At 39.8% G+C, this 12,704-nt stretch overlaps 1 protein-coding gene across 8 annotated transcripts in view; it reads left to right on the plus strand.

The window, feature by feature from the left end:
- Positions 1 to 304: 304 nt before the first annotated feature.
- The window catches only part of lrba (LPS-responsive vesicle trafficking, beach and anchor containing), a 178,403-nt gene continuing 166,003 nt past the window's right edge, over positions 305 to 12,704 (plus strand). For all 8 annotated transcript variants that reach the window (XM_063476071.1, XM_063476072.1, XM_063476075.1 and 5 more), the window contains exon 1: positions 305 to 1,214. In XM_063476071.1, the coding sequence (XP_063332141.1) occupies positions 1,029 to 1,214 (186 nt within the window). In that variant the 5' untranslated portion in view covers positions 305 to 1,028. The remainder of the gene's footprint in view (positions 1,215 to 12,704) is intronic.

Here is a 12,704-nt window from a genome sequence, read left to right on the forward strand (position 1 = left end):
CGCTGAGGTTAGCGGACTACTGTTGTGCATTATATTTTGCCTCCTTGTGTTACTGATGTTAATGATGTGGTGTGTGTGTAGAGAGACTGTGAAATCGCGAGTTTTGTTGTGTGGAGCCTGTTTAAAGAGGATTTCTAAGCGGCAGGGCTCAAACCGTTAACGTTTCGCAGTAACTCAGTTCACACGCTGTTGATTTAAACAGTCCCTGTGCACGGTGCTAGAAAACCACCTGAGCTGCACACCTGCCACTGAGCTTAACAGTCCCCAGTTGTGTACTGCGCATGCGCCACTCACTCAAGGGCTATACTGTCATGGCGGTGACGAGCTGAAGCTACCGGGGTAGATCAGGAAGCAAATGCAGCGTAGCTGGGTCAACGTTGCCATTTAGCCAAGTGTGCGGAGTTTCCCGAGGAGGAGGAGGGGGTCACCGAGCGGACCTCAGCTCTTTGTCGGCTTTCTCCGGAGCTGCTGGCGGACTTGCTTCCATTCAGTTTATGAGTTTTTTTTTATTATTATGCCAAGCGCTACCTGTCAAGTGAGTGGACTCAGTGACAATAGCAACTTCCACTGCTGTGCGGAGATATTAAAGTATCCTCGCTTGCCGTTTGTGCACAGGAGCACGGGAGGACACAGGTAAAAGGGCGAACTCTTCTTCACCTGCTTCTCCCCTTGTTACCTGCACCACACTTTCCACGGCTTTTAACAGTGTAAAACCCTCCGTGTGGCATCAAGTTACAGAGCAGGGCAGAGGAGTAGTTCACCGTGGAGAGGAGCACTGACATTTCCAGCCTCGCGGTGTCAGCGGTCATCAAATTCTCTCGTTTTTTACCCACTTTCGAGGCTCTGTTTTTGGATGGGAGGGAAACGTCTTGCTTATGTGCCTATAGACTGTCAACAACTCAGCTGAAGGGGAGATAAACCCCCCTCCCCCTTTTTTCCCCTCTTCTGACATCGGCTCCACTGTCACCATTGGAGGTGAACAGGTGCCTTACCTGTGAACGCCACCTGTCCCGTCCGCTTCCTTAGCAATGGCTAGCGAGGAGACAGCGGGCGCTGCACCGCCAGGTGAAGGGAAGGACGGGCGACCTGGCGCCGTGGGGCTCAACCCCGGAGTGCCTATCAGGGGGATAAGAATGAAATTCGCCGTGCTCACCGGCCTGGTGGAAGTTGGGGAAGTTTCCAACCGAGACATTGTGGAGACGGTGTTCAACCTGGTAAGCTGATTATGGGGCTCAGAATAGGCCATAGATAGCACTGTCACGCTGTGGTACTGGCTGTGAATCTTTGGGAAAGTCTGGCTTACACCCATATTTGCATAAAAGAAAGGCGTTGATCGTCTGTCAGCACTGACAAAATCGATACTTTACTACTAAGTGTGGCCATATTGACTTAAAGGCAAGCAGCCTACACTGGAAACTGCAGTGAGACACAGCTATAGGACCTCTCTCTCTAATGAACCCTTATTATCCATGTTGCCCTGTAAATTAAATGGTATATTGTTGGTTTGTTGTTTACAGATAGCTGGAGTGATTGGGCTCATCAGAGCAGGTTCTCATTATTTAGACATGGATGTCATACAGTTTCTTATGCTGCATTGTTCTGTTGTCTTATTGGGCCCCTGCATGTACACATGTAATTATCAGTGTTAAAAACATGTTACTAAGGTTGTTATTGAACATGACATGATGACCAATGTGAGAATAATCGTGGCAGAGAAAATACTGCGGCAGCAGCAGCAAATCAGTCAGCGCTTTTTTGTGTGTGTGTGTGTGTGTGTGTGTGTGTGTGTGTGTGTGTGTGTGTGTGTGTGTGACATATCCAGGTCAGTCATACTGGGTGCCTTATCTGTCTGTTACCTGTTGGCCACCTTAAAGCACTTACCCCAGCTTGGCCTGTCTGCAGCACTGATAGCCCTCGCCTGCCACAAAGCCTTTCACAAAGTGACTTTGTGGTGTCTGCATGAGAATGAATGAAACTACCAGTAACAAGGAAACTTACCGTGATGAATGGGAGCATGCTCAACTGCAGCTTTCACTGGTGAGGTGTGGGAGGAAGGGAGAGGGAGGAGAGGTGAAGGTAGAACCTGCAAAACTGCTTTGTCACAGTGGTACAACAATGGAATCCTTTAGATAGGGGAGGCTCGCCTATAGTCATATAGTTTACTCCCAACGCCAACCCCCACAGAGGAGGCTAATGAACTGCAAGTAGATGTCTGACTCATGGCGGGATATTTGTAAGCACTACTAAACACAAACTATCCCATCAGCTAAATATCAGCACAGCTGAGAGCCTGAAAACTTAATTTAACCAAGAAGAAAAACTAAACAGTGAATTGATTAACAAAGCAGATGATGATTAAATGCCTTTCAGACAAAAAGTGATCAGTTAACTTGTCTTTCCACTCTTATACTGACCCATGTTACACTGACCTACTTTGATTGGACACGTTTGTAGTGTATTGCCAGCTTATCACCAGGATGCTGCAAAAGCAAAGCTTTTTTTTTGCTTTTTCCTCATTTATTTCTTTATTTTTTGTGTCCAGTTTTGTCTGTCTGTTGCTATTATTAATTTTAGACAGACATGTGATTGCAAGCGAGGACTTCTGACTGGAAAAGCAGACAATGTAAACGCAGTATCACGGGGAAGTATTGTTTTTAGTAGCAGCTTCCAGTGACTATATGTACAATTGTTTTTTTTGTGTGTGTTTTTTTTTCCCCTTTAAGCTGAGGAAGCCATCATTGCACAAATATGATATGTACAGGCTCCTCTGTCTCACTGCAGCTCTTCTGGACTGCATTTTTATCATGGACAGTGTCATTTTTCAGGAGGTGCTGTGCATTTCATTATGCTTACAACATTCTACAGCTTTCCACATGATAATCTGATTTATCACAGTGGTCATAGTTTTCTCTTTGGTAGTATCTGCCAGAGCCCTACATTGTGATTAAATACTACATGGTTTCCCCAAGAGTATTGTCTCTCTGTGTCACAACTCATCAGCAGTGGTTGTGATGACTCGCAGCACGTGGGCTTGGGTTATAAACACCACTATTCACTTGTTTTTTGAAAAACGGGCTCATGTGCTGGCCCTGTTTGTGCCTGGAGTCAGGAATTTGCTAAAGAGGGGGTCAAAAAAGAGTTTGCTTCACACAGTCACAGTCTGAATGTTACACTGTTTTGTTTTTTTCCCCCCTCTCTCAGTTGGTCGATCTGCTTCACGCTATCTCGATACAAGGTTCAAGGGGTATATAGCTGTCAGTTAAAAGTGAAAGTAAAGATGAGCAGGCCAGAGAATAGAGAGCTGAACTTTTTTCAGTGCAACAGCTGAACTGTTGATACATAATCCGGTATTCAAGTTTACTTTTAAATAGAGAAAAAAACCCGTAATCTGTGTGGCAGAGTACAATATCTGTATTCAGAGACAGTTTTTTATATTTTGGTCCTATGAAGTCTTGCCCTGTCATGGCTCATTGGACCTGTCTTGGCTAACAAATTCAATCTGTTTAAAGCAGCACTGGTGTAATACAAGGGATGAATTTCACAGCATAAACATGTTTTGTTTCTTTATTTTCTTGCATCTGAGTATGGCAAGTTTTTATTTTTCCAGAGTCTGAATCAAATACACAAGTTTGCACACAGCCAGAGGAACAATGTGCAAAAAAGGGCATATTTTTGCTATAAACGGATTACCTCTGCAGTGGCTTTTACACTTATGGTAAAGAAAAAATATGGGAATTCTAAGTTTTTATGTATTGAGACGTAATTAAAAAATCATCTGGTTCTTACCAGGTCTTAAAATAATTTAAATACAACCTCTGATGAACAACAACACTCGACACATTTCACCACGTCATTATTTATTTAACAAAAGCTAAGCCAAAATGCGAAGCGGTGAATGAAGAGCTGAGTAGCTTGTACAACCACATTTAGCAGCAATAACTTGAAGTAATATTTCTCTGTATGACTTTCAGTCTCTCACATCACTGTGGAGGAATTTTGTCCCTCTATTCTTTACAGCGTTGCTTCAGTTCATTGAGTTTTGCAGACATTTGTTTATACACAGCTCTTTTAAAAGTCCTGCTGCAGCATTTCCATTGCGTTGAGGTCTGGACTTTGACTGGGACATTGTAGCACCTTGATTCTTTTCTTTTTCAGCCATTCTGCTTGTAGATCTGAGGCTGTGTTTGGGATCATATTCCCAATCAATGACTATAGAATACTTTGGTATACACTTGGACTTAATGTTCAGTCAGCTGGGAGTGAAGATGTCAGGAAACTTGATTGATGAGACTTCCCTCTCACTGAAACAGAATCAACTTTCTGGGATTTAAAATGTTAACTTAAATATGCAGGGCTACCTGCTGTTGCTACCCCTTCTGAATAAGGTAGAAACCAAAAGCAGCATAACGTTTGACCTTGGGGTCAATTTACTGGGATTTCTATTCCCGGGAACACTGGAAACAGTCTTGAATGTTTTGTACTTGTCAATAATATTTCCATTGCAGAATTACTTCATATCATTTGGAAATGGCCTTATTAGACTTTGCAGGTTGATGGGCAGCAACAATTCTTCTTCTCTGAGATCACTGTGGATGTCTTTGCTCCTTGGCATTGTGATAACACACAGCTGAATGCTCCAGACCAACAAACTACCAAAACTTCTGATTTTATAGTAGTGATCAGTTAATTTGATTAGCAGGAATTAAATAGTAACTCTGTTCTTTAGCAGACCCACTAAGCAACAGATTTTTTTTGTTATATCCTGATATATAAAGCCACAGACCTTGAAAGATGGTATACTTTCTTTTTACAATATCTTTATGTGCTTATTACTGTTGATCGTACATGTTCATAATAGTTCAACAGGTGTCCACTTTTTTTTTTTTTTTTTTGCATGTCTAAAGCATAGCAGCAGCCACCCTGAATGGAGCCAGAGAAACTGAAAGCACTTGTGTCAAGATGTTATTGGTTGCACAACATGATGATTTGTGCACATTATGACAACAGGCCACACAAATTGCTAGTTGAGCATTTTTTTAAATCATGTTTTCTAGCCTTTTAACTATTAAAACAAAAGTAATTAATATTTCTTTAAAACGAAATGAAACTAATCATTGCCAAAGTGTTACAGCCTGCTCTATTGGCCAATGAGTGGGCTTAAAAAACCAAACAAACCCAAACCACACTGGTTAGGACAAAGGGAAGCTGAGTTACAGTTTTCAGCCCACTAGATTACAGATTATACATGACACTTCTTGAAACACAGAGGAATTGGTGAACAAAGTTTAACATTTAGCAAGTCCAAGATATTGATATCTGGCTTCCTGTCAAAATGTTAAGTCCAATGGTCACTGGTGTTTTAGCCCCATGCCAACTCTTGAGGGGGGAAAATGTGTGGGTCTCTTGGGCTTGAGTAAATGTTTGACTTTGTCTAGTAGTCACTCGTTTACACTTGTTTCCCCCCTTTTTAAGGCATGTAGTGTAGAGTCAGTTTGTTTGAGCCCTTGTGCTTTAAGTGGCTGCCCACAGCTTTACAGGAAGTGCCACTGTTTTGTTTTTGTTCTGGCTAACTGAAACTGTGCTGAAAGCTGGAAAGAGCTGCAGACTGGGGTGTTAATTCTCAGTCGAGCCAGTAATAAACGTTACTGTCTGTATCTGTCTGCTGATGTAATTCTCTTTTAGTTAGCAGACTTTATTGTAGATTTGCCAAGACAGCCCGGTAATGCATAATCACACATAATTACATGTTGCTACATAGGATAGAAATAAATGAGGAAATAAAAGGCTGCAATTAGGCAACATCAGTATTCCTTCATTAGGGTTTATTGTATTTAATGGACATCTCAGAGGGTGTAAATACTGTTAATACATGGGCACTTTAAAATGAAGCAGTGGGACGCTGGGGCTCTTGCAGTTATCCCAATATAAGAGAATGAAAGAGGTATACCGCTGCCTTACATAGGGTAGGTAATCTCCTAGGCCCAATAAAGCACTGACTAATGTGACGCTCTGTGAAGAGGAGCCAGGCTGAGCTGGAATCATGGCTCCTCTGTTAGGTGACACAGGAGATGGGTGAGTTGGTGGTGTGGAATGTAACGGTGGCTTTACCTGAATACAAGGTCATAGAGCCGATGGCAGACAGCTATGCAGCCCACAACTATATGAATACACTGGCTATGATCATTTAAGTGTTAGTTTTGATTTCCTTTATGAAAATAATGCATCACATCAAAGTATTTGTGTTTATCACAAAGAACTACAGCCTGAAGGCTTGTAGCAGAAAGAAGCCACAAATAAAACTCTTTGATGTTTCTATTTAGTTATGATTTATTAAATATGGGATAGGTTTATTCATGCATCTGAAAATGCAGTCTGTGCCACAGGGCTTCATTAACCAAAGTGATCTTGTTATGCTACAGGGCTTTCTGGAAGATGGCATATAGTAAAATCATAATTTCATTCATAAAGTTGAAGTTTCTCATTTCATTTTTTCAAATGTTAAAATGTGGAATGTTGTTATTTGTCTGTCCATGTGCTTCAGTTTGTCTTGTGTCTGTATTTGAACTACCTGCTGCAACACTATGTATTAAATCTGTATTTAGCTGTAGCTATAGCTTAGATGGCCTCTTTTTGGGCATGTCTTTATCCTTTTTTATGATATCTACTTGCATTTAATTTCCCTTCTACGAGGCTACTGTTTTCCAGGCATTCTGTATTTCTAGTTGTGTCAACGAGGCAAATCAGTTTTATTCTGTTTCTTCAGTGATATTTTAAGGTCTCTTTCTTTGTCTTTGTGCTTCTGAACATGTGCAGTTTCTGTTTGATAGTGCCTCGTTGCCCACTTTATCATCTGTGGGACTGATGTTGACACAGAGGATCCTCCTTTGAGATAGGCTGTCATAAGTGAAATTAATTGTTCTAAACTTGCATCTTCCCTTTTTATTTCTTTAAATAGGCTGCTTGGGACCCTTATTACTTACCAGTGCAGGAATAAATCACGAAAAGTAGTTGTTCTGTGGAATTATTATGTGTCACGCTTTAAAACTGTGAAATTGAGTTTAGTAGCTTTATCTTTCTTATCAGCAGATACAGGCTATTTTTGCCCTTACTAGAAACTAGCGATGGTTGCAATAAGATAATCCCCAAGATGGTAGACAAGTGTTAATATGAACACTTGAGTCTTTTTTTTTTTCTTTTTCATAATTCACTGCTTGTGTGCATATGTTGCCCACAAGCGCACGCACATTCTCCCTTCATTTGCACGCAGTCTGGCACAAAAGCTGTAAGAGTGAGGGCGATGCTTGTGCTCTCTCCAGGCATGCTTTGCCCTCTCTGGCAGTAACAAAGAGCCCTCTAATCTGACACATGAATGAAATGCTATCTGCTTCTCTCCATTATATGTCGCATCAGCCCAATTTCAGGGTCACACCTCTTTCTTCTTGCATCTCTGTATCTGAAGGTAGTCTGAAGTGGTATAGGACTGTTGACTGTCAGCATGACTGTCTGTTTATTTTATTTTCAGAATAATATTCAGTGCTCATTGTTTCCATAAATGGTCTTTTTGTTTCCCTAAACAAAAGAGGGCATTTGTGTTCATTGCACCATTTTAGCAGTCATGTCTTTTTCATAGAAATAACAGTGAAATCACCACAGTGAGTTTTCTTGAGGATAAACGGGATTAGCTAGTCTGGATGAGCTATAGGTGTAAGTGGGTTTAAAAAGCCACAGCTGGAATGCCTGTTTTCTCCTTCTTTATGCAGTGTCTTTATTTAGCCCTGGAGCAGGTCAGATAATGGACCCATCATGCCTCATTGTCTGCTGTTTGTTGACAAACAGGCAGATGGCCTCAGGATTTAACAGGGTTTGAAAGAGATGCGTGTCATCTGAGAGATATAATGTCTTGCATAACAAGAATTTAGAGACAGTTAAAAGCTTGAGATATAGTATTTTGGGACACTGTAGTTACATGAAATATCTCTGAGGAAGTGTGCTTTGTTTTTCCTGTTTTTGCTTTAAAAAGATTTAATGGGAGTGTTGATAAGCACTGGGTGGGGACAGTCGCCTGGTGTCACATCCTACTTCAGGAGTGTGGTTAGGGAAACTTGTTCCACATGACAGTTTAGTGGTTAACTACCTCTGGAGTACAGTGGGGAAAATAATTACTTTGTTCCCTGCTGAATTTGTATGCTTGCTTACTTACAAAGAAAAGCCAGTCTCTATTTTTTCTGATAGTTTCATTTTAATGCAGAGAGAGAAAATATCAAACAAAAGTCCAGAAAAAACGAAAACATATTACAGAAAAGTTATAAATTCATTTAAATGTCATTGAGTGAAAAAAGTATTTGATCCTCAAGCAATACATGTACCTGAGTGACCCAATCCATGACCTTAATGTCCTTCTTCTTTAGCCACTCCTTTGTTGCCTTAGTGGCATGTTTCAGGTTACTGCCATGTTGGATGACCAATCCATGAGTCATCTTCAGTGTTCTGGCTGAGGGTAGGAAGTCCAAGGTTTTACAGTACATGGCCCCGCCCTTTATGTACCTTCAAGTCTTCATGTATCGTTAGAAGAAAAACAGCCCCAAAGCATAATGGTTCCACCTCCATGCTTGACTGTAGGGATGGTGTTCTTTGGGTCATACTCAGCGTTTCTCTTCCGTCAAACACGACAGGTTGAGTTGATGCCAAATAGCTTGATTTTTATCTGGACACAGCACTTTCTCCCAAGCCTTCTCTGAATCATTTAGCTGTTCACTGGGAAACTTAAGTTGGACCTGTACAAGTTCTTTCTTGAACGGTTGGAACTTATTGTATAGTGTGTTGATAATGGTGTTGTTGGAGACTGTGTTTCTAAGTGTGTTATATTTCTTCCCTTTCCAAATATTCACACCAGCATTGTCACTTTCTCACCAAGCTTCTTGCAGATGGTCTTTTAGCACATGTAGCCTTGTGCAGGTCTACAATCTTGTTCCTGACATCCTTTGACAGCTCTTTGGTCTCACCTATGGTGGTGGAGAAGTTGTAATGGAAGAAATTGATTCTGTGGACGCGTGTGTTATATACACACAACTAGTTGAAGTCGGGAGTATCTGTAATTGATTCATTGTAATTTGTGTGCCCACAAACAATCTGTGGGAGCCAAAATTCTGGTTGGTAGGGTATCAAATACTTATTTTACTCAATGACACTAAAAGCAATATTTAATTTTAATGAAATGTATTTTTCTGGATTTTTGGTTGATATTTTCTCTCTGTATTAAAATGAAACTACCAAAAAATTAGAGACTGTTCATTTCTTTGTAAGTGAGCAAACTTAGATTTCAGGCGATCACCATATGTAGACTTGTAACACACAGCAGTGAATAACCAATTAGCTTTATTGTTTATACAAGTTTTACTTCAGTGAGCACAATTCCAATTATTAGAATTACTAGATTCTGCAAGTTTATTTGTAAACTAATCAGCTTGTATGCACAATTGGCAAAGTGTGGCTAGAATACATTTATCAAGCAGGCAACACATCCAACTTAAAGTCTTGTTGCACACACAGTAGCCTAGATGTAATCGCATATGTTGTTTTAATTGAAAGTTAGTTTTAAAGCTTCCAATTATTGTCAGAGAACAAACATTCCAGGAAAAACAAAAGAAAAACTTGTGTTATTAATTTGATTATTTTTGATTAATGGTTTTTGTCTTCCTGCAACTTCTGTTAAATTAATATTCTTTGAGTGTTGTTCTTTCGCTCAAACCTGAGTCACTTGTACCATTCTCCAAACTGTTCAGGTTTAGGTTTGCTTTTAAATGTAAAATGCTGAACATATAGTGAAAGATTAACTGGTCATAAGTTTCTCGTCATTTGCGGTCGTTGCAGTGACTGCCTGCTTTTAAGAAACAGGGTCAGGGTAGTGTAGCCTACTACTTGGCCTACATCTCTACTTATTGTTTCGCCTGTAACTGTGCCAGCTCACAAAGGCATTTTGTCAAGATGCTAATGGTTATGATGGCAAAAACTGGGAACAGGAACTGTTGAAGGCTCTCAAACACCAACAAGCTGATAATAAAACTGTGCCCAAGAGCCACAGGGGTAATTATGCTCGCTATCATTTGTATTTTCTTGCACACAGACTAATACTGTACCATTCAGTAAATGGCTAGGGTCAGTTCATTTAAGTTTAATTTAATCTTTTGCCCCGAAGAGAAGTTTTAGGCCGCTTGTTTAAAGTAGAGCAGGGTGTCTGCCTCTTGAACCCAAACTGGGAGCTGGTTCCACAACACAGGATCCTGATAGCCTTGCCTGCTGCCCTAATTTGGATACTCTTGAAGTCTGCACTCTGAAAACAAAGAGCTCTACTAGGATGATATTATGATAAGTCTTTAAAGCTGTTTTCATGCATTATAGCATTATAGAGATTACCCAGTGGAAAAACATGTCAGAATGTAAAACGTCTGACATGGTTTGATTGGATGTTCAACAGTCTCTGACCGACAAACTTCCTAGTTCGTCTCTTGTCTTGTGTCCTTTCTCATGATCACGCTACCCAGCAGCACCCTCGCTTGAACCAAATGGAGTATTTCCAGTAGTGAGGGCATGGCTGATGTGAACTATCTCCTGCTGTGTCCTATATCTGAGAGAGCTTTGGACAATTCCTCTGACAGTTTTCTCAGTTCATGTGTGGAATCAGCTTAAGATATTATCAAGCTTGTTCATTAAAGTCTATGTACATGAGGAAAAGGATTTTAAATGCTATTTGTGATTTTTTTTTTTTTTTTTTTTAATTTTTTTTAATTTTAAACCAAGAGCCAGTGAAGAAATGCCGGTGATCAGAGATGCAGAGTACACCCAGATTCTTTTGACATTCTAGCTGGTAACTTGTGGAGGTTATTTGGAGACTTTACCCCACATGCTTCCTGAAGCCTTTCACTCAGTTTGACAGGTACTCCTTATGTAACAAACATCTCAGTAGCTGTGAGGTATGATACATTATGATACACGGACAGAGAGAATAGCATTTTATTGCATTTCTCTGAATAGTTCTTGAATAGTTTGAAGCTATGCCTTGGGTCATTGTCCTGCTGGAGTAATCTCAGTTCCAATCAAGTATTGTCTGCAAGGTATGTCATAGCTTTAGAAAAATGGAGAGATGGACTTCTTCAAGATTTGTCAAATCTATTTGGGGCCCGTTTATGGTCTAAATCAACTTATTGTTAATGCTAGCTCACAGAGAAACAGTCTAAATCTGGTCTTATTCTAAAGCGGCTCAATTTAATGATACATCTGTGACAGTTTGGAAAGACTCGGTCCTGACAGCTAAATCAATGAAAGGCTGAGCTGAGTTACTATGACTGTCTCAGCCTGTTAAAAAATGTTGGTTTTTTTTTGTTTCCTTCCAATAACAGTGAGTAATGTGCACTTCTAGCTTATCTTCCCAGACTGGCTGAAATTCTTTATAAATGCTTTGATGCTTTAAAGTGTGAATTGAACCATGGGACTGGCCTCCTGAGTCATAGCTTTCGTCTTCAGAGGGGTAACAGTATAGAGAGTTTTATGCATTGAGACTGCAGGACTATCAACAATTAACTTCAGGAGATATAAAGATAAAATGGCTACTCATCATTTTTATTGGTTCCAGCATTTAAGGTAACAATAGTGAAATCACTTGAAGGACAATTATGATAGTGGACTTTTGCTTTCTTTTAGATAATTTTGCCAATGGTATGAAGCTGGTTTGTGTAATTTTTCCAGCTCAGGTCAGCTGTTGTTAAAATAAAGAAGTTGTACATTGACCAGCTAGGAGTTGCACCTACCTGAGATAATTAACTATTATATTAAGCATTGTTATGTGAAAAGCATGTGCTTTTTTTTTGAATGCTGGCACCTTGAAGTTCTAGTTAAAATGACATGTTTGAACGCTATAGCTTCTGGCCAAGCACGAACCAGTGTTAACCTTTCTTTTCACAGTAATGATATTGCAGTACTATTTGGCGGATAGCCAAGTTTCAGTGCTAGATGCTTAGATGGGTTGTGAATGTTAAAACATAATATGTGCTGGATACAACATAATATAGTATATATTATACAATATAATATAGATTTAAAGGGAAAGTAATGTAAATGTTAATGTGTAAATGTTCTTTCTTGCTTTTTCTCTTTCCAGTGTTTCATAGCATTGCTGTCTACCTTTTTCTTTGTTTTTGGGCAGGTTGATTAGCAATTTAGGTAAACATTATATAATGTGAAAATGAACTGCCCTTGGGTCTCTGTGATAGACTTAAGAATGTGGAAAATGTGGCAAACTGTTTTGTATGACACAGCATTGCATGAGAAGTTATACTTTTTATTTCTATTGAAATTGCATCATACAGCAATAACTGTTTTTCAGTAAAAGTGTTATAAGAGATTAATACTAAACTTTTTTCCCTGACCTTTTGTAAACTGCTGTACAAATTGCTCAAATTAATTTAGTTTTACTGCACTTGATGCAAGTATTTAGAGACATTTATCAGAAGCTATCTGAGATCAAGTTGATAAAGTGCATGTCTTAATATTTTACATGAGTAAATGCAAGAGACTAGGCTGAAAACTAAGAAAGGGGAGAGAAGTGTCCCAGTGTCATCTGCTTGAATGTTGTATTCAGACCAAGTCAGCTGTCATTCTGATTCAGAAAGGTTGTTTTTCTAAATTGGCACCTGAAGTCTGTTATGTGC

This window comes from Pelmatolapia mariae, linkage group LG6, assembly GCF_036321145.2.
Source record: "Pelmatolapia mariae isolate MD_Pm_ZW linkage group LG6, Pm_UMD_F_2, whole genome shotgun sequence".
Taxonomy (NCBI): domain Eukaryota; kingdom Metazoa; phylum Chordata; class Actinopteri; order Cichliformes; family Cichlidae; genus Pelmatolapia; species Pelmatolapia mariae.